We start from the raw sequence: 26,697 nt of genomic DNA, 5'->3' as shown, positions 1-26,697 counted from the left end.
GAAACAAATACTATTTCTCCTCTGACAGCAAAGGGGGTATGGGGGAAGAGAAGGAATCACTCTTGAGCAAAAAAAAAAGAAGTTTTAAATAGGTGGTGATAAGGCTGGAATTAATTTCATTTCTGTTAAAACATTTCGCCTTATAAAAATGGTACATAATTAGAAATGGATATATTTCCTAAACACATTATGCAAATTAAATGTGTGTAGAAATTTGGTGCACTGTATGAAACATTATTTAACACAATCTGCAAACCTTATTTGATAATAACCATGTATTTTATCAATTTTTGCTATAATAAGTGATTTATGTCCATTAATTATTGTAGGCTTGATGAAGAAACACTGCTTCTACAATAAATTCCCCATTTAAAACTTTTTCACACTTATGACCATGAGACCAATGTGGTAAAGGCACAGAGAAGACAAAAGGTTTCCATTTTCCCTCATTCAACAGTATGCATACCCACACCCTCATTTTTAAAAATAAAATATAAAATGCATATTCTCTTCTATAGAATGTATGTGATACATTAAAAAGACATGAAAGCTAAACATTTTAATCACACACACAAGACAACTGCAACCCAAAAACACCCAGAGCATGGTTTTAAAAGAAGCAAGCTGGACCAAGGGATTCTAGATGGGGATTTAGGTGTCTCCCCCTCCCACCTCCCCATACGTTGATTTACAGAGCTCATATTTGAACTCTGGTTCCCACCCTCTTCAGACAAAGGAAAATAATTTGCTATAAGACAGTGCAAAACTGCAAGAATAACTGAGGCATCTCCCACTTAGGGACAGTGGCAGGGAGTCTCTCCATCTTTGCATGAACATCTCATTGTCTCTCTCCTCTCTCTCTCATTCATATACCAAATATATATATGTATGTGTGTGTATATATGCTCCCTTTTAAACCAGGCTTAACACACAACTGTTTGGTCAAAGAATGTTGCCACACAGCAACATCTGTGTGCCAAGCTAGTTGTCGCATTTCTCATGGAACAAGGAAAAGGAACCAGGCAACAGTCATCTACACCTTAATGATTTTAAAGTACAACCTCTAAACTGGTTGGATGAATCCTTAGCTGTGTCTACCACATCAAGTGATGTATAAAATAGAAACCTTTCTTTAGCTTAGCTTCCCCAATGAAGGTAGAATACAATGTTACAGACAAAACCAAATCAGCCACTCCACAGAAATATGTGCTCTCTCTCTCTCTCTCTCTCTCTCTCTCTCTCTCTCCTTCGTTGTTTTACAAGGCTATGAAATTCTAAGTTCAGAGTACTGACTCATGCTCAAAACCTAACAAGATAAAAAGTGACTATCAATTGTACTTAATTCAAACCACTTTCAGTAGGGGAGAGAATATACTTCAGAACCAGGAAATAAATAATAACTCTTTATTTACTGACACCCTCCCTTAAAATAAGGGCTTCATTTATATATTTTACAACTGAATTTCTAAGAATATAACGCAAGTGTATACAAACTGGAACATATACAGATTTCCACCACAGTTATATCATAAATCCAATTTGCCGATATTTCTCTTTGAAAAATCTACCACCCAAGGATGGTAATATCTTCAATGAAATCAGCAGGCTACACCTCAGAAATGTAGCACTCCTGACTTTTGCCTACAATTTAAGAAAATAAGCAGCAAAGGATTCTAAGGAGGTGAATAAATGGATATATTTTAAAAGCACACAACAGACGCCCCTCCCCTACAACTGTTTCAAAGGGAGAAGGGGAATTAGCAGAAGCAAAAATCTAATATTTTATTTTTAAATATTATATTAAATATTTAAATATCACAGTTATTTTTCTAACCCTAACTCCCAATTTCTACATATTTAAAAACAATCCACATTTGTATCTTTCATTACTAGAGGGGGGGAAAGGGCTAAACTGTTCAAGATTGAGTTCTTTGTGTTTTAAATATACATGCATTTAAACAAACAAACAACGTGTAAAATGCATTCCTATCTTGTGGACTACAGAACTGAGAAGTTACAAACCTTGTCAGGGTGAGTTGCAATACTTTAAATGCCTGGCATTTGGTTCCAGGCACCTCAAATCTTCCTGTATCAGAGCTCACAGTTTTTCTTCTCAAGGGTGGGAAACCCCCTGCAAGCTCTGCTATGGCTGAGACCGTGAAGAGTCCAGCAAGACAATGAGAAAGCAGCTGTTCCCACAGTGGAACACCACTGCCAGCAAAGCAGCGGTGGCATTTGCTCAGGGCTGTCCTTCGCCAAAGATAGGCAGCACTGGTGTGAAACCAGTTACTGAAGGGAGCGTTTATAGGTTACAGAAGGATACTTTATTGTTAATGGAATGTACCATGTAAGATTTAAGAGCGGGGAGGAGAGAAGGGAAGGGAAGGAAAAGATGAGATGCAAGCACAGAAAGATTTGACAAGGGTTTATTTTTCCCACCCCCCACCCCCAAGCCACTGCAATTACTCCAATGTGAATTTTTGATGACTTCCGACATCTTGCATGGTTAATAACCGTTTCAGCTGTCATGTTTGGTTAATGTGGAAAATGCATTTCCTGCGTTGGAGGTGCAGGGCTGTGGCTACACATTGCAACACCAGCTTGTTAAGCTATTTTCTTCACAAGCCGCCATGAATTTGCACAAAACAAGAGGCTGCAATAAGGGACAGCCAGATCATCATTATTATATAGAAATGTGATTCTGCCATCTTAAGACTCAGAGAAGACTCTGGAACAATGTCTGCATTCTTATTTACACACTGATGGCTGGCGGACTGATTGGCACCTTTGTTCACTAAAATATGTTGCTTGCATTCTTGACGAGGTTAGATCTGGGTGCTGCTGGGGTTCACTAAGAAGCCAAATAATATACACTGTCTGAGATGTACCTATGCATGTATTTTCTAATTCACACACTCACATGCATTGCAGTCACATGTAAGGCACAAATCTATACGTGATATAATAACATTATTATTCTGCAGCGTGTATTTAATGTCAAACTAGTGATTGTGGTTGGCTACAAAAGGGAGAAAATATGCCATGCAGAAAAAGGTTTCAAAAGCCATACAAATGTTTCAGCAAGCGATAAGGCTGGGTGTGGTATGCTTAACATATGCCGGTCATCATCGGCATAGGAAATGCTATACGGCAGTAGCTACACAATTAAAATCAGGAACGTGGGGGATGCAACAGAACCAAGATTAAAGCATGCTGAAAGAGCCAGTCACCCCACAATTCAAGGCAGGCCAGTCTTTCCCGAGAGTCAGGTGATGGTGCCATCATTACAGTGCAGAAAACCAGAGAAGAATCGAGAAGTGGGTGTTTCCTCCTCCTCTCCATCTTGCCTCACCCAACCCTCATCATAAAGAAAAATAAGGAGCATTAACAGACGCAATCGCAAATGCGCAGGGTACAAGGCCACAATAAAGCATTTTACAGAGCACAGCTAATGGCCCTGAGCCCTCCATTAATGCACATGATATTCTTTATCAATGCAGCTAGTGAACTTCATGAGCTAAAGGCTTTTTAAAAAATAAAAAAATACAGCTGTACATTAAAATTGCATTTGATGGTGTATCAATTGTGCCAAACCACTACAAACTGGCAATACTGGATAAAACATTTTCTTAGTTTATTGGATTTAAAATCTGCCCCATCCACATGGGGTTAGGGAACATACTTTATGGAATACAACAGTAAACCATAAAAGATCACAAAACAATGCCCCAAACCATAGACATTTTAAAGATATACTCCTAATGTAGTCCTCACATATGTTCACCCACAGAAAACATCTCTATGTGGTTTTGAATTTGTCCAACATATTGTATATTTAATGAGGGCTCTATCAGATGAAGAAAATCAAGTTGGAGATAGGCAGGAAGCCACTCCTTGAAGGGTCCAAAACCATTTTGGGCTTTGTGGGTCAAAACTAGCATCTTAAATTGTGCCCTATTAATGAAATGAAGTTAGTGTGGATGGGAGAAATAAGCCACCAGGGAGCAATCTCCATTGGAAGGCAGATGTTAAAGTGTCCTAAAGATTTGTTCTTTTTCCACAATCATACCATTTAAGAAAAGAATGAATTATAGTATAGTTCAGCAGGAATAACGGCAAACTTGGATAACCAAGTTCAAATTCCAGCTAGGCTGCAGGCTTGTGGTTTTGAGTGACCGATTCCCTCTCAGTTGCAGTTTTGTAGAAGAGAGTATGTGTTTGAAGGAAAGGGGGAGAAATAGAATATCATACTGTACTATCACCTAAGCGGGAGAGAGAGAGAGAGAGAGAGAGAGAGAGAGAGAGAGAGAGAGAGAGAGAGAGAGAGAGAAGAGCACACAAGCCAGGGACCAATTTAAAACCTGACTTTCAGACTGAGTGTCTGGCTTCCACTTTGGAACTGAATTATGAGATACTGGGGTGGATTTCAACAACTGGCAAGGCTTCATGAATGGCAAACAGTAGAAAAAGCCTTGTGAAGTTAAGTGCAATACAGAATTATAAATGTTATGTTTCCTAGTTGCCATAAAGTTACAATATGTGCTTAGTAATTCGGGCATTTCAAGTGGCCTCTTTATCATAGCTGCCAAGTTACCCCTTTTTTAAAGGGATTTTCCCTTATGCTGAATAGGCTTCCTCGCGAGAAAAGGGAAAACTTGGCAGCTATGCTCTTTATGGCTGCACTTTTGTCCTTTGAAATTAGCAACACCTGAATGCTGGCTCACTTTGCTGCGACAAGGAACAACCCTAGGGGAGCAGTTCCTTTATCACTGCAAGAAACCAAACCCTCCTTGTTTCAGATCAAACAGATGCTGTACTCAGAAGCTGGAACCTTGTACCAGCAGTCTCAGGGGTGAGAGTTGGGTATCTCTTACACAGAGATTCTCAAAAGGGGAATCCAACTAGATGCCATTTCAGGAAAAGCTGTCTAGTTTCAGGTGAAACAGAGACAGGAAGAGGACCATTTGCTTTAAAAAGATCTAACTCAAGTGTTCAATTAAGGGGTTCAATTAGCGCACAAGTCTTCTACAGTGGCACATTTTTTTGCAATTCATATGCAGGACTGCAGATACCCTGAACAAAAGGGGGGTGATCTAGTTTCTATATGCAATAAACACAACACCAAATTCTGTAACCAAATCCACTATGCAAACAAAGCAAATCCGTATTTTCTGCATAATTTATTCTGATTTTCCTCAAGGCCACAGGACTGCTGGGGCCAGGAAAAGAAAAGGAGAGGTGACCATGTGTGTTGCTCACAGGTCAGGTGCTGGGGTAAAAGTAAGCACAGGGTACTCGGGGCAGATGGGAAGTGGAGATGGAAAAGAGGCCCCTATGAATAAGCAAATACAGTAGACTAAAATTAAATGAACTCCATGGGATGAGCACTGCCTATTAGAGGCAGAGCACATGATTTGAATGCAGAAGGTCCCAAGTTCAAACCCTGGCCAATCCAGTTAAAATATTTCATATACCAGGGTCAGGAGTTTCCTCCTCCCGAGACCTTGGAGAACTACCACCATTCAGAATAAACAGCAAACAACTTGACAGACCAACGGTTATTTCTATATGAAACCACTGGGAGAGATCATCAGGGAGATAGGGCTGAGTGTTCACCAGTATGCAAATGATACTCAGCTCTATCTTTCATTTAAATCACAACTAGTGAAGACAGTGAACGTCCTGTGTGAGGGTCTGGATGTGGTTAGAGGTTGGATTGAGGTTGAATCTCGACAAGATAGAAGCACTGTTTCTGAGGGACAGGGGGTGGGCAGGTGGGGGGGACTTCCTGGTCCTGAATGGGGTAAGTGTACCCCTAAAGAACCAAGTGCACAGCCTTGGGGTCTTTCTGAACTCTCAGCTGTCCATGGTGGCACAGGTCAATACACTCTACGTGGGGTTACCTTTGAAGGTGACTCGGAAACTACAATTAACCCAGAATGTGACCACCAGACTGGTGACTGGGAGCAGCCACCAGAGACCATATAACACCCCCTACATTGGTTCCCAGTGCGTTTCTGAGTACAATTCAAAGTGTTGGTGTTGACCATTAAAGCACCAAACAGCTTCAGCCCTGTATACCTGAAGGAGCATCTCTACCCTCATCGTTCAGCCTGGACACTAAAGTCCAGTTCTGAGGGCCTTCTGGCAGTTCTCTCATTGTGAGAAGTGAAGTTACAGGGAACCAAGCAGAAGGCCTTGTTGGGAGTGGTGCCCACCTTGTGGAATGTCCTCCCATCTAAGAAATAAACAATTATACAACTTTCTGTAGATAACTGAAGGCAAAGAGCTTGGTTTCATAAGCTGTGAAAACATTCCCACTATACAAGTGGATATTCCAACCATGATATCCTGGCTGTGAGTCCTGGAAGACCTGTTCCCTTACTTGCAGGCCTTTTCCCTCCTACCCTGGGTGAAGCCCTGACTGACTCCAGCTACAAAAGGGTCATTGGCCATGTTTGCAGACTCAAGTGACTGAGCTTCCACAGCTGCCACCTGCCATGAACCACCACTGGCAGCAACAGTAGTAGGTATGTTCTAATAGTCGTTCTATGCTTAATAAATTATTTTATTCTCTTGCTAATTATATTTTAAATGTGCATTTTATATTTGCCTCGTTTAGCAATGTTTTCTTTTGAAATATTAAGATATTTTTGTTAACTTTGCTGCGTTAAATGTGCATTCTGCAATTGACTTCCTTTGCAATGTTTTATTTTGAAATCTTTCAGATAATATTGATTTGAATGTATACTTTATATTTGACTTTCTTCTGTAATATTTTATTTTGGATTGTTTTTATTTGATGTTTTAGGGCAGGCTGTAAACTGCTTTCTTAAAAATATAAAGTAGTAGGGAAATGAAATGAATAATAAATCTATATAGATAAAAATGTAAAAATTGTGAAAGTGTGGGCTCCACTTTTCTCCATAACCACTTGACCGATCGTCCTGAAATTTTGACACAATGATCCCGAGTGTTCCTAGGAAAAAAAATCCCTCAGAACTCACACCTGCGCAGGTACAGACCTCTTTTTCAACAAAGTAAAACAGCACCCTCAAGTGCCTTTCCTCCCACAGTACACCCCCTCCCTTCCTGTGAAATCTACACCACACCCACAAACCCTGCCTCCACCACGAGATCCACCACTCACATCCATCCATCCGGCAGAGGTATTGAAGACCTCAGCAGAACTGAAAACAGGCCTTTTGCAGCAACAAGGCCCAACATTGCCAAGTGGAGGTAGGGGCCTGCCTGGGGGGGATGGGCCCCCGAATAGAGCACAGGGATAGGTAATGAGTCACAACAGGGTGAGGGGAGACACAGGGATGAAACTTGCCCTCTCCACAGTATCTCGCCTTAGCTCAGGGGAACTTTGAGGCTCAGGGGGATCTGAAGGGGGGCTATTACCCTCCATCTCACAGACTAACGCACAGCAATGCGTGCAGGGCCAGCTAGTAAATAATAAAATGAAGAGCTTCTTATGGTGTCCCGACCTAGATTCAGACATCATGCTTCTTTACCTACTTGTGCAAATGGGGCCAAAAGTGAAAATATTTGAGCTAAGAGCACTAGCTTGCAACATATTTACAATATGGCGTACAAAACGTGCTTTATATATTAGCATTATTATGTACAAACATGGCTACTGTAAAACACAACACATCTCAGGACAAGCAACTGTACATACAATCAGAGTGGTACATTCAAATGAAAGAATGAATAAATGAATTATGTATGGTCAAGCAGACTAAAACAAAAATAAAAAATAATGTGAGATAGAAATTTTTATGCACTTGATTTGCAGGGTTGTCTCAATCCTTAATCTAGCAGGCAGCAGAAAAACCAAACCAAACCAAAAAATCTGGTATCTGAAGAAGTGTGCATGTACACGAAAGCTCATACCAATGACAAACTTACTTGGTCTCTAAGGTGCTACTAGAAGGAATTCCCCCCCCCCCGAAAAAAAAATCTCAAGCAGCCACCAGCACTGATGCCTAAAGCCAAACTTTGCTGGCAAAGCTTAGCCCCACTGCTGCATAAACAGAATGGAGCATTTTCCCTCTGAATTTGGCAGAAGTTACAAGGGATAACGATCAGGTCTAAAGGCGATGACAGTTCTGCAAACCACTGCCTTGCAAGCGTGTGGCGCAGTGGACTGCAGTGTAGACATGTCCTATACAGCAGAGAGTGATACCCTTCCCGCAGCGGTCTGGGAGGGAAGGTGGGGAGTTTCCTCCTTTAAGTGGCAGTCAGGATTGGCACTCAGACGGGATGTGCTGATTCTGCCATGAAAATCCCACTCACCAATTAATGGTGTCTTTTGCCTGGCTGAAAGGAGAGCTCACTCACAGTTCATCAGCCTGACAGAATGCTGGCTTTTATACACACACAAGGAAAAGGCAGGAATCGGTTTTAATTAGGAGTTTTTTAACAAACAACCTAGGGTATTAATTGCACTCTTGCCATGAAGTGATAATTGAGATGTAATCAAACAAAGAGTAACAAGTCTCCATTATCCAAAGGACTGCATTGTTGAACATTTGGTCTAAGAGGAATTTGTTGGCCTCTTTGTGTGGGGAGGGGTTTTCTTCCCAAATAAAGAAGTGCAGTGAATATTCAAAACCTTTTCAGCCTCTGCACCAACAAAGAAAAACAAGAATCATTTTAAAAACATCAGCTCAAAGTTAAGGTTTGACAAAGTGCAACTATGGTAAGGGCCAAGGAGGACTAAGGGCTTGATCCCACAGGGTCAAGGGCTCTGACTCCTCCTCCCATGCAAGCAGGCAGTTCCGCCCCTACTCCTTTCCCAGCTAAAGAAGCTTCTTCTTCTTTTATTTGTAGGGAGGGGAAATTTCCTTGTGCCACAGAGGCTCAGAGCTCCCAACACCGGCAAAAAGTGAAACAGGAGAAGTGGTGCTCATCTGATTCCAGAAGGAAGCAAGGTATGGTCTGCTCAGCTTTCCTTGCACAGGATGCTGCAGTAGAAGTCTCTGCTTGGGTTGCAACAGCTACAGGAGTGGGTACAATCAAGCAGCAAGTCTTATGGTTTGCACTGCTTCTTAATCCTTCTGCAAATCATGTACAAAGACAAACACAAACACACAACTCTGGGTTTTTAATTCAGAATCCTAACCTGACCAACTTCTTTCCACCAGACAACTGCAAGAGCAGAGGCAAGCCAAACTGAAATCCCTCATGTTACAAGGCACTGCCCTGTAAAAGTCAAATGAAAGCTACATTAAAATGGCTCTCGGTCAAGACTGTTCAAACAGAATACAACTTTAGATTGAGGCTTTCGCCATGGTAAGCCAATGCTTTTTTAACTCCCTCTCTCCCTCTCATTCACATACATATACCACTTGTGAGTTAACAGCATTTTTATTATCAGCACCCTGTCTAGGAACAGAATCTCCAGAGATGTGAAATTCCCAAGATGTCCAAAGCATATAAGCAGCACCACCAACTGCTTCTGTTAGCCTAATCTTGTGGTCTTTAATAATGTCAAAAAGAACCCATTTATCAGGGTGGATTTGATTTAAATCAAACTGATTTAAATCACGATTTAAATCACGATTTAAATCACTAGTCAGTAAGGCTTGATTTAAATCATAGTTTTCTACATAAAGACAAATTCTTGCTGGTATACCTTTAATATGCAAGTAGATGAAGATTTTTAGAATAACAACTTTTCATATTAGTTTTTTAGCCCCAGTTTAATAGGTTAATCATTCATATTTGGACAACTTTACTGTTGTACTTAGGAAGGAGAAAAAATAATCATTACCTTAATAATAACAATTTAAATAGATTTATTCAACTGAAACAATAACATTACAGCATATGTTATTTGCTTAAACAAACATCCATGTTTGTTAACTAATTTGGCTAAACAAAAACAATATATATATATTTTAAGAAACTTAGACTGTCAGCCCAGCCTACACATAAAAAACTTAAAATACTGTCCACTCCAAACAATCAGAAAAATATTGTTTCTATTCTATTCACTGAACTTCTTGAAACTTAGCACTGAAGGGGTTGTTTCTGTATTCATAGGTTTGTAGAACAATAGGATTAAGGTCTTTTTCTCAACTCTGTTCATGTTATAACATTTTTGCTGTGAAGAAGAGGCATGTGATCTCTGTTGAGTCAAATTCAGTTTTGTGAACTGCAAAAGTAAACCAAGCATCTGTGATAATATATTGTAGGCAGAGAAACTGCCCAATAATCTTACAAAAACCTCTGGAAGAGCATGACATTGTGAATGGATTAATGGAATTTATTTACCCCCAAAATTAAACATATACAACCTTATTCTACATAATTAAAAAACTAATCTTTATTTCATGATGGAATAACCTTTGGATGGTAATATATGGATGGTAATAAATGCTCAAAAAGCATTTTATTTTAAAAAAATCCGATTTAAATAAAAAAAATCGATTTAAATCAAAAAAATCCGATTTAAATCAAAAAATCCGATTTTTTTAATTTTTTTAAAAAAATCATTGATTTTTATCCACCCTGCCATTTATAACACCTGCACTTAAGACAGGAAATCTGTGGCCCTCCAGCTATTCCTAGATTACAACTCCTCTCTTCCCTGCCCACTGGACATCCTGGCTAAGGCTGATGAGAGTTGTAGTCCAACAATATTGAGAGGGCCACAGGGTCCCCACCACTGCTTTGAGCAAACATTTGGATATATTGGGTAGAGATGTGAAGGCCCGGGGTGGGGGGGAGACGGAAAAGTTTGGAAAAAAACCGTCGTTCCCCCCCCCCCCGTTTTTTCCCTGAAGCCTTTTTTTTTTCCTGAAAAATTGGAAAAAATAAAAAATAGATTATGGAATGTTTTATTTTAACATGATGAATAAAATATTTTAAGATAAGGGGTTCAAATATTTTATAAATCATTTTTTAAAAATATGTATGGTATCAGATTATTCTAATTTCTGTGAAGACAAGCAAGTCCTAGGTTACAAACTGAACTCTCCAATGCAAAAAACAAGATACATTTCTTCCTTTAGGAGGTGCTGTTGTCACCAGAAAAGAAAAAGGTTTCAGCTTTGTTTTTGCATATGTGTGGTATGCATTGGTTCTGTTCCTCTTCACTAGGCCTCAAAGCACTGGAAGAAATATAGAGCAACAAAAAGGGCCTGAAAGTATATGTGTTGTTGTGGCAATCCGAGAAGTGTTATGAAAGAAAAAAAGAAATGAAAAAATTCTAAACATTAAATGCTGTAAAACAGTCTTTAAAAAGTGAAATAAACTAATTTAAGCATATAGTAGTAGCTAAAGTGGTTAACAGACCACACACATCAGTGTGAGGAAATACATAAGGTCTCATGGGCAAAACATGGGAGGTGGAGTAAGCATGTTGCATAGCAAACAGTGATGAATGACAAGTTAAATTTCAGTTCCTGTATGGATAACTATATTTTTAATATGCTAGTTGTGATAATTTTATGCCCATTAAAATTATCCATAGTTATATTTTATCTAAAGTAACAGAATGACTTTCAATCTGGAAAAGAAAAAAGAAGTGCTAATGTAGCATTTCCCCAAAAAAATCCGTCGCCCCCCCCCCTGAAAAAACCCGGGAAAAACCCAGGTTTTTTTCCGAGCTTCAAAATTTCTGGAAATTTTACATCTCTACCGTGTTTCTCCAAAAATAAGACACCGTCTTATATTTATTTTCCCTTTTAAAAAAACCACACGGTGGCATATTTTCATGGGATGTCTTATTTTTATTACATGTCCAGCCTAGCCTCTTACTTGGCGGCCTCCAGAACTGCGCCTATCACTATGTCTTATTTTCGTGGTATGGCTTATATTGCACAAATACTTAGAAATCCTGCTACAGCTTATTTTATGGGTAGGTCTTATTTTCAGAGAAACAGTAATATTGGGTTGAAAATACTAAACCCAAAACCAACCTAACCTCCCCATGCCTCTGGTCCCAGTTCTTAGTTCCAAGCCCCCTAAAAGGTGCACCAACTGTCTGCTTTAATAATGTGCCTTGAGTTCTCTTCCTAGAAAAAGAGAACGGATATACTACCACCCTCCAACTGTAGGACAAGTCAGCACAAATGAATATTACTCTACTTTAATATGAATTTAAATGACTGCACTGACCTTTAGACAGCTAATTTGATCTTGTCGGCTTTAAAACAAAATCTTAACAGCTGCTTTCAGAGGACTGGTTAAAGTTTGTAGCCATTTTTCAGATCCTCCCCCCACCTCCCTTCTGCTTTTAAAAGTCAGCTTTACCAAATCTAATAATTATAGGCAGCTGCAAGCACATCTCACTGGCAGCCTGATTAACAAAGGGAAGCAAAGGAGAGCCTGACAAATGGGGTTAGAAAGAACTGCCTTGGTGCTGACCACAAATTACTTGCCAGGTAGAGCCAGCAAGAAAGCAGCAGGAGTCATTATGGGTGTGGTTGAGTGTGTATGTATACACACACACACACACACACACACACACACGGAAAGGACAGGCACCCACCTTTCCATTTTACTGACTCATAGCAAGCACTTGGTAATTAATGGTCTTAATCCACTACTAGAGATTGAGAAAAATCTCTTCAATACAGTCCAACAATGCATTCACTTCAGTGGAAATAAAGCTTCAAGCTACCAGTAATTGTAATCCTTCTGCACTAACCATGCAGAAAGCAATTAAATCCAGCGATTTCTCTTTCTCTTAGGGCCATTTCACCCCACAAATGGTCCCAAGAAAGGGCTGCTCCAAATTATTGAAAGTTATACCCTAACATTGTAGAATGTAGGCCTGGAGGATAAATTTGGTTTAATTCACACTTCCCAAAACAATACATAAACTAAAACACAGCAGTCTTTTGAAATGCATCCTTCTCATAATCTTACAATACACTGTTGTGTATCTTTCAAACACTGTTCATGCAAAAAGGTGCATATTGGGTAAAATGGTTAAAATCCATACCTAGGTGGGTACATTAAGAGAAACATGTACTACATTGTTGCAAAACTCATTATTATTTTTAAATTACAAAGTGATGAAGGAAGGTGGTGAACGGAACTGAAGACTGTAAAATGAAAAAACGAGACACAACAAAATCAATAGATTTGTCTGTCTATAGCAGAATGTGAATGCACCTGGTGAGTACATTGAGAAATGGTCTTAAATCACTGTAAATGGGGTGAAAAATAGTTTCCCCCATATCCCACCCAGGAAAAAACAGCCATTTTTTTCTCATGGCTTCAACTTTTTGGGAAATTTTACATCTATAGCTTCCAAGATATTAAATGAAATGAGTTTCAGCACTCTCAGAGGTTAAACTAACATCTCACACCATCTTTTGTTCTCAGATGCGAAGGTAACACTTTAGGTGCTAAGTACTTGTACAACTATACTGCTTAAGTGTCTACTGCTCCTTTTTCAAGGGAGGAAGATGGGGACCAAGGCATCTGTGACCTCCTAGGTGCCCCACCAGGTCTAGGTTCCACCACTTTGACGATCAAGATCTCCAGTGTAATGATGGCAAATGGCACCATAACCTAAATCATTTCAGTGGATTGGGGCCTGGTACAAGCCATGTGCACCCTGGGATATATTCTCCTCCTCCTCCCTGTTACCTGACCCCAGCTCTGACCCTTTTGTCTCTATGAAATGCTACATGGCATGAACAAAGGGATTCTGGCTTTAATTGCAGCAGAACAACCAGGAAATAACATTGACAATAGTCCTGAGCTGGAGAACGATCATGCCAAAAGTAGATTTAGATACAACCTTACATCACTCAAGCCTGGCCCTGAAACTGTATGACTCATAGTTGGCATTTATTTTTTCCATGCTAACCACTACATCCATGATGAAAATGTGAAAACTACCTGCTTAGAAACCTACGATTCACAACAGATACGGCCTGCCCCAATTCAAATAAAGGGGAGGGGGAGAGGGTTACACCCAAGGGTTAAGATAGAATGCCCACCTCTGTAATAGAAAATGTTTTTAATTAGAAAAAGGGTTTAAAGAATGCAATCAAATTCTTGCCCTTTCAGGTCTACCGAGACACCTATTAATTCACCCTCCTGCAGATAGTTTACCGTGTTTCTCATATTATAAGACATGTCTTATATTTATTTTTTCCTCAAAAAAACACACTATGGCTTATTTTCAAGGGATGTCTTATTTTTTTCCTCCTCCTCCTGCCGCGGCCGGCATTGCTGCTGCTCCTATCACTATGTCTTATTTTCGGGGTATGGCTTATATTCCTCGAATGCTTAAAAATCCTGCTATGGCTTATTTTATGGGGATGCCTTAAAATATGAGAAACAGGGTATTATCTCTTGCAGCAGCAAGTAACTAAAGAAGTAGAGCAGAGTGACCCAAATTGGCATTGTAATTATTTAAGCCTATAAATAGTCATTGTCACTGCATAAATTAAAATGCTATATGGTAATGCCCTCTTTCTGGCTGTGCTGAAGTATGTTGGCACATAATATGATACAATATGATCAATAGAGCAATATGCAGACCTTATTAATCACACCTGCTTAATAGCTGAAAAACCATGTGTTTACATGCCTTTTTTGTTAGCATAAATACTAACTGCAATATATATATATATATATATATATATATATATATATATATATATATATATATATATATAATTTTCTAATGTTCATACAAAATCAGCCTTAAACTACCCAATGTAACAAAGTATTCTATAGTATATACATATTGATACAACAAAATGAGAGTAATCTAGCTTACACATTGTGAGAGATTACCTTGTTACAAAATCAAAAATACAACTAATTCTTATTTTTATTATCATTGCTTGTTGTTGTTGTTTATTTGCTTTTCATCCACCCTTCCTCCCAAGAGAGCCTGGGACAGCAGACAACAAAGCAATAAAAGCAATACAAACCCTTTAAAACAAACCAAATGCCCTACAATTAACTAATAATGTCAAAGATGCCAGAAAAAATGTCTTTCAATTACCCAGTACTGGCAAGGCAGCACACAACAGTGGTGTCACCACCAACAGGGCCTCCACTGCCATTGTTGATACTAAAAATATGCAGTCACTCAAGAGTAGTGGAGAAGATAAGCCAAGACATTGCTGTCCTGGATTTCACTTTGTCCACAAGATCACCAGCACCTCCTCATCAGGGGCAGCTTAAACATTACTTATGTAAATTCACTCCCACTTGAGCTAGCAAGTCTTGTCTATATTGTGTTCTAATGGGGTTGTCACTAAGCACCGTGGATGAACTCTGATCTGGACCTGCTGGCTAAAAACATCCACAAAAATCCAGAGAGATGCTCCGCACAGAAAGCAAGGGAACCTTTTTTAACTATAAGGCAAAATACTTCCACAATTATTTTAGAAAAGAAATCAAAGTTCTGTTTCCAATCATATCATCACCAACCATCCCCAAACCACCATCAATTCAAGAAGCTGAAGCATTCAGGCTTCTTACAAAAAATATATCTCATTTATTTGTTTACATATTTACCACATCCCAAATGAACAGTGCTACTTCTAAAGGTAATCCCAAGATGTGATGTGACCAGACTGAAATGACAAGACAATACAATACACAAAACATAATGATCTTCATGTCTTTTCTATACTATGCTTTTTTAAATAAGACAAACCTGAGTAATGTGCATTAAAGAGCCATCCTTCCTAGTACTGGCAAGATAATAAATATTAAAACAAAAGAAACTTCATGTGCTTTTAAAATTAAACTCACATTAGTACTCTAAGGACAGATGGCCAACATGCATTATAAACTGCAGAACTGCAACCTATCCTGGCCCAAAGCCAAAAGCTTAATGGACGTTCCAAGGCACCAAGTAAGGAAATAATTCTGTATTAATGTCTACATATAAGTCAACAATCAATGCTTCAATATTACCGTAAATATGTGATACACCCTTTGAAACTCACTCTCCAGTAAAAGCCTAACCTCAGCTGTAAGTACAATAGCTGAAATCTTAAGGTAGGAATGAAACCCAACTTGTTATCACAGCTATCAAAACAGATTTAACTTCCTGGCCCATGCAGTATTTTAGTACTGCAGAGAAATTTTTTATCCTATATCCTGTTTTCATCCCAAGGTATAAAATTTTATAAAATGCAGCACTTTAAACTGTAAATAAAAATGGCAGATCAGCAAATAGACAAAAAAAGAAAGACAAACTGCTTAGGTATTTAGTTCAACAGTTACCACTCTGCCCTCCAAAAGTGTTGCACTACAACTCTCATCAGCCCCTGTCAACAACTGGTGAAGGCTGATTGAGGTTCAAACACAGCCCTGAGAGCATCTGGTACTTTCATCAGCCCTACAACCTCCTCCCATTAAGATAATATGGAAATAAAAACATGGAGCTGTGGGTTGTAGCCAACTACATTCTACTCAGAGTAGATCCACTGAAATTAGGAGGCCTAAGTTAACAATGTCTAGTAATTTCAACAGGTCGACTCTTAGTAAAACCTCTCTTTTTTCCAGGTGTGTAGTACAAAAACATTTTGCCACCCCAGCTGTTATGGTGTCTGGAAAATTGCAAGCCCGGATGGGATACTGCTTGCACAAGACATGTGGTTGTGTTGCAACATCATGTCTCACACCCAAAGAGTGTTCACTAACAGTTCCTCGTTATTGTGGGGAAAAGTGGTAAGAGGGGTGCCATAGGGTTCTGTCCGGGGCCTGTAGTTGTTCAGCATCTTTATAAACAACTTGGATAAAGGTATTGAAGGGATGCACATCAAATTTGCAGGTGACATGAAACTGGGAGGGGTAGCTAATGCTGCAGAATACAGAATTGGGATTCACTATGACCTTAACAGATTGGAGAACTGGGTCCAAACTAAAAAAATGAATTTTAATAGGGACAAATGTAATGCTCTGCACTTAGGTAGGAAGAACCAGCTGCACAAATATAATGGGGACATTTAGCTTGCCAGTAGTATGTGTAGAAATGATTTAGGGGTCTTAGTAGACCCTCAAGCTCAATATGAGTCAACAGTGTGATACAGCAGCAAAAAAAGTGAATGCTACTCTAGGTTGCATCAACAGAAGTCTAGTGTCCAGATCAAGGGAAGTAAAGTAGGGCAATGGGGAGTTCCCCTTAAAATTACTCATTTATGTGTACAACGGGCACAATGGTATGGTTGAGAGCTCAGCCAAAAGGAGGAGACTGGATGCTCTTGCTGCTGTTACAAACTATCATTTCATGCTATATCCAAACTTGGCCACAATGTATTTAGTTTTATCTACATTTTGCAAGGGACGCGGGTGGCGCAGTGGTCTAAACCACTGAGCCTCTTGGGCTTGCTGATCAGAAGGTCGGCAGTTTGAATTCCCATGACAGGGTGAGCTCCCGTTGCTCAGACTCAGCTCCTGCGACCTAGCAGTTCAAAAGCACGCCAAAAAGTGCAAGTAGATAAATTGGTACCACTCCGGCGGGAAGGTAAACGGCGTTTCCATGCGCTGCTCTGGTTCCGGTCCAAGATGAGTGCAGCAACCCCAGAGTTCTCTGCGAGTGGACTTAACTGTCAGGGGTCCATTACCTTTTTTTTCATTTTACAAAAACATGCCAACTTCATAATCCGTATTCTACCCAAGCCAAAATGAATACACCCATGCAACATTTCGTAAAAGGAATAAGGAAAAGAGATGTCTCATCTGTTTCTGAAACGATATAGCATTTGCTCTGACAGAGCATTCTTTAACCCACTGAGGTCTAGTAAGTAGCAATCTCATGATTATTTTACAGCATATGATGGAGTTTAAAGAGCTGTTGCTGCAGAATGTTGAACATCTTCAACTTAGAACTTATAAATTAGAAACAAAAGCAACCAGCACTCATGTAGTATTCCTTCTTGCACTGATACTCTGGAGCAGACTCCTCAGTCAGCATTGAAGGTATGAGGTTTCAGCCCTTAAGATTCATCCATTTGTTTCTGGTGACATAGAGCAGAACACAAGCATACAAGCAAGCAAGCCAGCAAGCAAACTACTGTCCAGCACATTCTGATTGCCCCCAAATGGAAAGCTCTTATTCTTTGCAGAGGTTTCAGCACAACAAAACCCAGTACATCTCTCCAACAGCTTTTGGAAACAACAGGCTGCGTTCTGAACCAAGAATACCAAATGAAATATTCACAAAGTGCATTAGCGCACCAGAGCCTATATTTCGGACAGGTGTGGAATCCAGGCACAATCCAGCACTTCAGAGACCACTAAAGCCTGGCTGCATTTCAACAGTATTGGGGTGGGCAGTCTTCACAAAGAAGGAACACTTTCACTCTTGCTCAGCTATTTGCCCATCCCCGTTGCACAGCCAACAAGGATTGCAGAAATATGAGGCAATGAGAGACAGCATGGGACACACCCACCATCTGGCCACTTTCTTCTTATTTTATTAGACCACTGGTAACTCTAATGCAGAGCTGTGGAGTCTTTTTCAGGCCAAAGGCAGCATTCCATTCTGGGTAATCTTCTTAAGTGGGACACATGCCCGTTGCGGGTGGAGCCAGAGACAAAAGTAGCACAGCAACAAATGCGAAACAAATGCACATGCTATCTTTACACAATAGGTAGTTTTACACACACTCCTGCAGTTTCTTTTGTTTTAATATTTCTTTACTGTAAATACAGCAGCACTCTTTGATGCCCCAACTCAATCAACTGGCATTTCTGCTAACACTGGGACCAAGTAAGAGTAGCATTTAAATAAGATCTGGCTAATGCATTAATACACACACCAGTTTGGATCATAACAGAACAAATCTGCCTTTGAATGAATCTGTCTGAACATTCAAGAGGTGAAAATTTAATTTATCCCTTGAATGATTCAGTAAGTTAATAAGCAAACAATGTTGCTGTGTTTTAGGCAAAAGAGCAATGTTCGGGTGGACCACATTTTTTAGGATGCACTGTCAATTCTTGCAAGGGAGAATTGTTGCTGTAAGTCCAAACCTCAACTCCTATATTTTCAGACCACCACCCTCCCCACATAGAGCAAAGACTAAATCAAGAGTATGTCCTGCTATGTGCATTGGACTGATGATCATTTGAAACAGCCCAATGGTTGCCATGAAGTCAATGAACTCCTGAGCCAGATCTGAGGCATCTTCATTGTGGATGCTGAAGTCACCCTAAAGCACATCTCTTGTTTCCTCTAACATCACACCCAATTCAAACTTGGCCAGCTCAGTCAGGGAGGCTGATTAGCAGTAGGGTGGGCGCTACAAATACAGCATCCCTAGCCAGTCTCTTTGGCCCAACACCAGATGCAAGCTTCAATACATGGGCAACCAGAGTCAAATTTAGCCCACCCACCTCCCACACCCAGGTCTCAGTGATGCACTAAGCCAGCCTCCTCATCCACAACAGGATCACTATTGGGGACAGTGGCAAAGCATGCATTGTTACCAGCAAGAGGATATCAGGCATAAGCACCTATTACAAGGTGAAGGGCTGTGTACCTGGCTTCAGAAAGGCAGCATGGGGGCTCTGGCAATGCCCCAGAGCCCTTCTGTCACATTCTCAAAGCCTAAGCACTTGCTAAGCTTTGGGAAGGAGGGACAAGGGTTCCAGAGTCCTTGTGCTTCCTTCCCAATGTTGGCTAAACTCACAATCACATTTTTGCACAGGTGTGGGAGGGGAGGAGGAACAAATAAATGGAGTGTTCCTTCCTTCCTTCCTTCCCCACCCACCTGTGAAAAGCTGTGATCGCATAAGTAAAGTAAGTTACCTGTACTCCGTATGGTTTTTTTTAAAGGTACTTTTTGAACAGCTAAAAAGTAGAATGGATTCCTTGCGGATTTAACCACAGGGAAATAACCCAAAGTGTACAGCTCAGTATAAAGATTTTGCATAATGCCATTAAGCCTGTCATCTTACTGGCAATTCTGAAGCCAAAGATTTAAAAGCGGAAGAGATTGTGGAGTCACTGTAACACTAAAGGAGCCCCAGTAAACATCACTGTGCCTATTATTACAAATGCACTTCACATTTATGGGATGTGTCATCCTTAATTCCAGGCAGATTAAGTGGGAATTGCACTGAGCACAGACTAATACCTGAAATGTAGCAATGATGTCAATACAAAATCAAATGAAATATTGCATGAGAAAAAACAGCTGCTTGAGAACAGGACCTCTTTGTTCTGTACATTGGGCTGCTTTTCCCACACTAGTTCTGAGGTATACATCTTAGATGTTTTAAAAGTACAGTTAAAGAATAATGTGCGAAGACAACAGGCATGAGTTTGCACCCCCACCCCACCCCCCCTTAGGCTATGTTAGAATATAATGTTATAACTAGGGTTTAGTGTGATGAGGTGGAGCCATAGCCAGTCTTGGACTTATGCATTCCCTCTTCTTCCTCTGGCACAACTACATGCTTCTGCTTTCATTTTCAATTAACTGCTGTCATATGAACCCCCCCCCCCCAATGTGGTTAATTTTCACTATGATTTGTTGAAATGAGAAAATCTCATTAAGCACGGTTTGAAGTTGACGTGTTTCAACAAACCATAGGTAAGTTTAACCATAGTCTATCCAGTTTAAACCATCACAACCACCTGTGGTTAACTGAAAATTAAAATTAAAGCTTCTAACCTCCTCCCGTACCCACAACCAGAGGAAGACAAAGAAGGATGTAAGCCCAAGATCACTGTGACTTACATTCACTTGGGAGGTAGGACCAGCTGCAGCTTTCTCTCAAGTCTTCAACTGGTGGAAAGAGTCCATCACTCTTTATCATGTGAAAAGGCAATTAGGCTTCTTCCTCACCTTATGAACAAACCTAACATCCAACCATTTTCTGTCATGGTGGAAGGATAAATTTAGGAGTATGGAATTTCTCTGAAGGCCTGGTCCTAATTTAATTACAACATCTGATTGCAAGTGGTCCTCCAGCTACTGCTCAGATTTAAGACTGTTGGGACAGGTCAGCGATTCAAACAAGACCAGAAAACAACAAAAACAGATTAAAAGAATAGAAATTTATTCATAAGGAAATTTATTCCCTAACAAAGCTAAAAGTTAATCAGCTACAGATCAACACTAAGCAAGCTGATATGCCTTCTTGATTGATGGGACCCCACTCCAATCACGGAATGAACATCCTATTTTGATCACAACCTCCTAAATTCTTGGTCAGCTCCTCCTCCGTGATCTACACATATAATGACATAACCTTCAGTATCTGATTGGTTAGGGCCTTCAAATGGATTTAGTATTCTCATTTCAGTAATTAGGGCTCAGGCTCAGGCTGTTTGTTGTTGAAGCAACACCAGAGCTTTGTGTTCCTCTAGCACAGCCTGAGTCCTGCCTTTCCTCAGAGCAGTGCAACAGGAAGGAAGCTAGGAGAGTTAAGGACTCTCCTATTTTTTTAACCATATTGGGAGGGTCCTAAGGAACCCCAGTGGTTCACTGGATGCTGCACCCCATGAGCTCAAGAGTAACCTATGAAGGTATGCCTACCTTCAGTGCCACACTGTCTGCCTTCAAAATGGATATGAAAATGAGAAAATGAAGTCCCTCCAAAATACAAAGACTCATCCACCCAGGAAAAAACTCACCCCACTCTCAAGTGACAGGAATCTACTACACGATTCCTCATCAATTACTCTAATGGGAGCCATTTCCGAAACTACCCTCTTTTTGTATCAGCCATCTAAGTTTATTACTGCTAAATAATTCACATAATTAACCAAGATGCAATTTGGCATGCCTCTACCCAATCAACAGTAAAAAAAATGTTTTAAGAAACAAGTTCAGATCAGCAAGACACTCAATTGATTAACAGAAGAGGGCAGGGAGGCTGATGGGCTAAGACCTTGGGGCAAATAATACTACTGAGCCATTAAAAGCACAAATTTTATAGACATTCATTCCTGCTAAAGCCTTGATTGAAAGGAAAACAGAAGTTTACAAGGATGTAGTAGCTGCAGTTCTGTTTGCCTTTATTTGAAAGCCTGGAGTCCTAATGAATCTGCCAGTGCCACCCACTACAACACAATGGGGCGGTGTGGTGGGGAGATGAAGAGGCAGCTGATTCAGTAAAGAAAGGAATAATGTTGAAAAGAGGACAGATTGTACTTACACTTCAAATTCAGTACAATAAAACCCAAATTCTGTACTGGAAATAGATTGTGCATCAGTATTACCTACAATCACTTGAAGCTGCTCACCAGAGATTCCCCTTACCTGGGGAATCTGGGGGCTGAACTTGAGACCTTATGGGCACAAAGCGTGAGCTCTACCACTGAGTTACAGCTCTTTCCCTAAAGAGAAAACAGATGCAACAAGGGAGGCAAACACAGAATTCTGCCTTCTGGAATTGGTGGCTTTTTGCAAAGATGGGTCTTGAATGCAGCACATAGTTCATGCTGATAAAATCACACCAATTTCAGGGAGGTTTAAGCAACCTATGTGCAGAATCATTTTTCCAACCTGACTGTCTCATACTAAAACTTTTGATCCTAATATTTAAAGCATGAATATTTGAAACATGTAGATATTGAAGGTAGAATGCACATACCATTTGTTAGTCATCACTGAAGGAGGGGAGGGAAGAAAAGAACTCTAGGAAATTTACAATTACCAGTAACTTCACATAACATATCCCTATTGAAAGGAAAATGTGGGGAAACTCTCCTGGTACTTAAAAGTGTTGCAATCCGTACAACTCAAGCACTTGCTTCCCCCAAAAGCTGGCAGTAACCCATTACTGTTCACTGCTAATTCTGATACTGTTCACACTTCATTACACAAAGACTCTTACCTGTATATCTGTGTCCTTTACAGGCTCTAGAGGCTCAAATGTTGTTACAGCACTAAGACTCTCCAACCGCTGGGAGATGTGGGAGATGTCAAGACCTCTGGACCCAAGGAGAACTGATCTATAAGAGACATGGAAAGGCAGGAGGATGAGATTACACATACTTTCACAGTGACATAGCTGGATCCAGAAGAACCCCAAAATTATGCACTTGCAGCGCCATCCAGGGCAGGCCACTTACTGACTTGCCAGACACACTCACAGAGCCTCCATCTTCCCAGGATTCAGACTCAGTTTATTAGTCTTCACCCAGCCCACACTGCATTGAGACACTGGTTCAAGGCCTTCTCAGCCACTCCCAGTTCAGATTTTACAAAGAAACAGAGTTTGGTATCATTGGTGTACTGATGACACTTTGCTCAAAAACCTCTGATTGTTGGAGGAAGTGGACATGGGGAAGAGATTCATTTCCTTCATGGAAACAAATCACTCAATGTATTGAATTGCTGGAGCAGCTTTGTACTTGTACAGTAGTACCTTGTTTTGAGTCCAAGATCTGTTCTGGAGCCCCGGACGCTTGACGAAAGGGACGCTTGACAAAGCGCTGCTCTGCGCACGCGTGCAAAGTGTGATTTAGCACTTCTGCACATGTGCGAGTGGCAAACCCGGAAGTAACCCATTCCGGTACTTCTGGGTTTGCCGCAGACATTCACCGAAATGGACAGTCGATGGGGCAGACGTTTGTGGAGGTATTACTGTATCTGTATCTGCAAAGCCTACAAGCTGTATGTATTTATCAACATCCAAAACTGTATTACTGAAGTAAAAAAAAAATCCTTCCAGTAGTACCTTAGAGACCAACTAAGTTTGTCATGGGCATGAGCTTTCGTGTGCATGCACACTAAAGCTCATACCTATGACAAACTTAGTTGGTCTCTAAGGTGCTACTGGGAGGATTTTTTTAAATTTTGTTTTGACTGCATCAGACCAACACGGCTACCTACCTGTAACTGCATTACTGAAGCTTTATCTTCTGCACAACTAAGCTAGTTTGGACCTTAAGCTGCCTTTGTGTGGTGACTGGAACGGGGGCGGGGGCAACTTCCACAACATGGGCATCTCACCTCAGACTCCGAACACTAATGACCACTCCCAACAGCTTCATGTAAGTGTTAAATGGCATCAGAGACAATATAGTGCTCTGCAGCACCAGTACCGTAGTTCAAAAGCAAAGGGCTGAGAAGCAATAATCCAGTGCTACTTTTTGTCCCTGGAGATACAACCGGGCCCACTGTGAAACAGTGCCCCTGAAATGCATCTCTTGTAGACAGTCTAGGAGGATACCAATGTCAATAGGATTTACTAAGAGAAACAGGTTCACAATATCCCCTCTCAATAGAGGTCATCCATCAGGGTAATCAAGGAAGATTCATCCTGAACCCAGGTTGGAATGGGTACAGATAACAATCCACCCTTCCTCCCCAAATGGTGTCTAGGACAGCCCACAATAAAATTACATAAAAGCAATTCAAAAATACATCATAACAGAGAATATAAAAAGCATGACCTACAGTGCAATCCTAAGCATATCAGTCCCAAGGGGTTCATTGGGGTTTACTCCCTAGTTGGGTCTAAGCCTGCTATAAGCATCGTACCAACAAGACCAAAAGCTTCAAGCAAACCAGGAACTTACGCCTTGACATCTGCTGTCTCCTGGGAAGTGCGGGTCAGTGTCCGGGAGCGCAGGCGCTCTCCTGCTTGCTGGATCTCTTGGAGGTTGCGTTCGACATGAGGAAGCTCAGCAATGCCCTCTGTTTCTGCTGCAAGCTGCTCTGCCTGTTGCAGGAGCTCCCCAAACCCTTCCCCATCCATTTGCAAGGCTGCTCCCTGTGTGGGCTGACCTGAGGAAAATGGGTTTGAAAAGGCACCTTAGAAAGAATGGAATGCACAATCATGACAACCAGAAAAGGCTACTGTCAACAACAATTTCAGCCTCCAATTAACCTGTGTGAAAAAATAATAGACTGAAGCTTGCTGTGGTCAGTTTTGTGGATAAAAGCAAAATATTTGCCAGTCCATCACCTATACATTGCTTGAGCATAAAGATGCACTGGTAACCGTAAAGACTGTAAAATTTCTAGTGACTGTCATTAAAATAAAGGTCTCAGTGATGGTCTTAGAGTTTTAAATTGTATAATTTTTAATTTGATACAGCAATTTATGGGCTTGTAATGGCTGGTGGCTTATAGAAATTATCTATCACTGGAGAGGTGGTATGGTAAGCTCATCGCACAAAAGGCATTGTTACTCAGCTCCAACAAAGGGTTAACTGCAAGGATAGCTTAGCATCCATACTACAAGAAATGTACAGAACAGGGGTAGCATAGGTAAATCTTTCTTACCAAACCTTCATGATTTGCTTTCTCCATGTAAAAATGAAATCTGAATGTAAACTTATTAAAACCTATTAAAACCTTCACTTATCATCTTAGATAACTTTAAGAGGAATGTCATGATGGCTGTTTCCTACTTCCAGGACTGGAAGAAGAGCAGCATGGGAACAACAGCAGGAGAGCACTAGAACCATCCTGTACTGCTTGTGGGCTTTTCAAAGGGCCAAATAAAGGCTTTGTTTGAGTCCCCAGCCCTGTGCTAAAGCAAGAAAGGGAGAGCCAGGAACCAACACTGCTCTGCCACGGAGGCTTAGTTGCACAGCTATGTCACCTCAAAGACCTGGAAGCATTGGACACCAGGGCCATTGCCATAAAAGTGACACAGGCCGACTACCACAGACCACAAAGATAACTACCGTATGAGCTGTGAGCCAAGCAGTCTCTGCTTCTAAATTTAAGCTCTGATCACTGGCTCACAGAGTGGCTTTAGACAAGCCCTAGTCCAGATATATTATGGGGATATTGATTGTGATTTTTATGATCTTAATACATGCCTATCTTACAGGTCTGTTATAAGGATGAGTCAGCTAAACATGAAGTTAGAGTATTTTGAAATAAGTGTTATATAAGGTATTTGTATTATTATGAGCAAAAGACCCTGAAGCATCAGTGCTACTCCCCTTTCCTTGAAAGCTCCTCAAGTTCAAGTCTCTGAAATTTATTTATATGTTGTTGACAATTTATATTCTACTTAGTGACAATTGTCTCTAAGCTATGTACAGCAAGTTTAACAAATAAAATAGAGATAAACTCAGATAAAAACTAACTATACATAGAAATGCCATGTGGTCTTTCAAATGAGCTAGCCTTAAAACAAATTACAGGAGTGGGATCTGATCATTCAATTTAAGCTTTGATCCCAAGTGGGTGCTTTGTACTTTGTATATATTTCAAGCTTAAGGTTCAGGGAAAAGCTAGAAATCTAGAAAATATTGCTGTAGAGAAGGGCTGTGCTTTGGGCCTGGCTCCTGAAGTTCCAGACCTCCTATAGAAGCCAGCTCAGTGTTGTAGTTGAAACCCTTGCAGATTTCAGAGGAAAGACTTACCAGCAGCAGCTGGCAGAAATCTGATATCCTAATCACAGTTATCTTCCAGAAAACCCACAAGGGGCTCCCATCCGACATTAACACTTTTCACATGTATTCCCGCGTAGGAGTCATTTCAAAGAACTCTCAGGGAGGAATAAGTTATGCCAAAACAGGCTGCAATCTGTTAAGTGCTTTAAAAGCCAGAATTTATAAAGCTTGATTTTCACTGTGCCAACCCCACTCCATAGTCTTACTTTTCACTTCTGTTTGCATTGATCTGCCTGTGGTAGTTTATTTCTCTTCTTATGTGAAGTTTGTTGATCTGTCCGATCTAACCTTTTGGAAAATTCGCAAAGCATCTGAATCAGCCCATTTCACTTTTCACTATTAGGGTAGAAACAGAAGCAATACTTGATGGTTCA

The 26,697-nt window shown here is 40.5% G+C and overlaps 1 protein-coding gene across 2 annotated transcripts in view; it reads right to left on the bottom strand.

Moving 5' to 3' along the window:
• NUP93 (nucleoporin 93) overlaps positions 1-26,697 on the bottom strand; it is a 77,187-nt gene that overhangs the window by 37,429 nt on the left and 13,061 nt on the right. Inside the window, exons 2-3 of one of the 2 annotated variants that reach the window (XM_035118338.2) lie at positions 24,488-24,695; positions 22,798-22,915 (exon numbers count right to left, since the gene is read on the bottom strand). In XM_035118338.2, the coding sequence (XP_034974229.2) occupies positions 22,798-22,915; positions 24,488-24,666 (297 nt within the window). In that variant the 5' untranslated portion in view covers positions 24,667-24,695. Of the gene's footprint in view, positions 1-2,022; positions 2,446-22,797; positions 22,916-24,487; positions 24,696-26,697 lie in introns of those variants that run through there. The other variant, XM_035118339.2, reaches the window with a different exon arrangement.

The sequence above is a fragment of the Zootoca vivipara genome, chromosome 6 (genome assembly GCF_963506605.1).
Source record: "Zootoca vivipara chromosome 6, rZooViv1.1, whole genome shotgun sequence".
NCBI classification, from domain to species: domain Eukaryota; kingdom Metazoa; phylum Chordata; class Lepidosauria; order Squamata; family Lacertidae; genus Zootoca; species Zootoca vivipara.
This window is presented reverse-complemented; position numbering and strand designations above follow the sequence as displayed.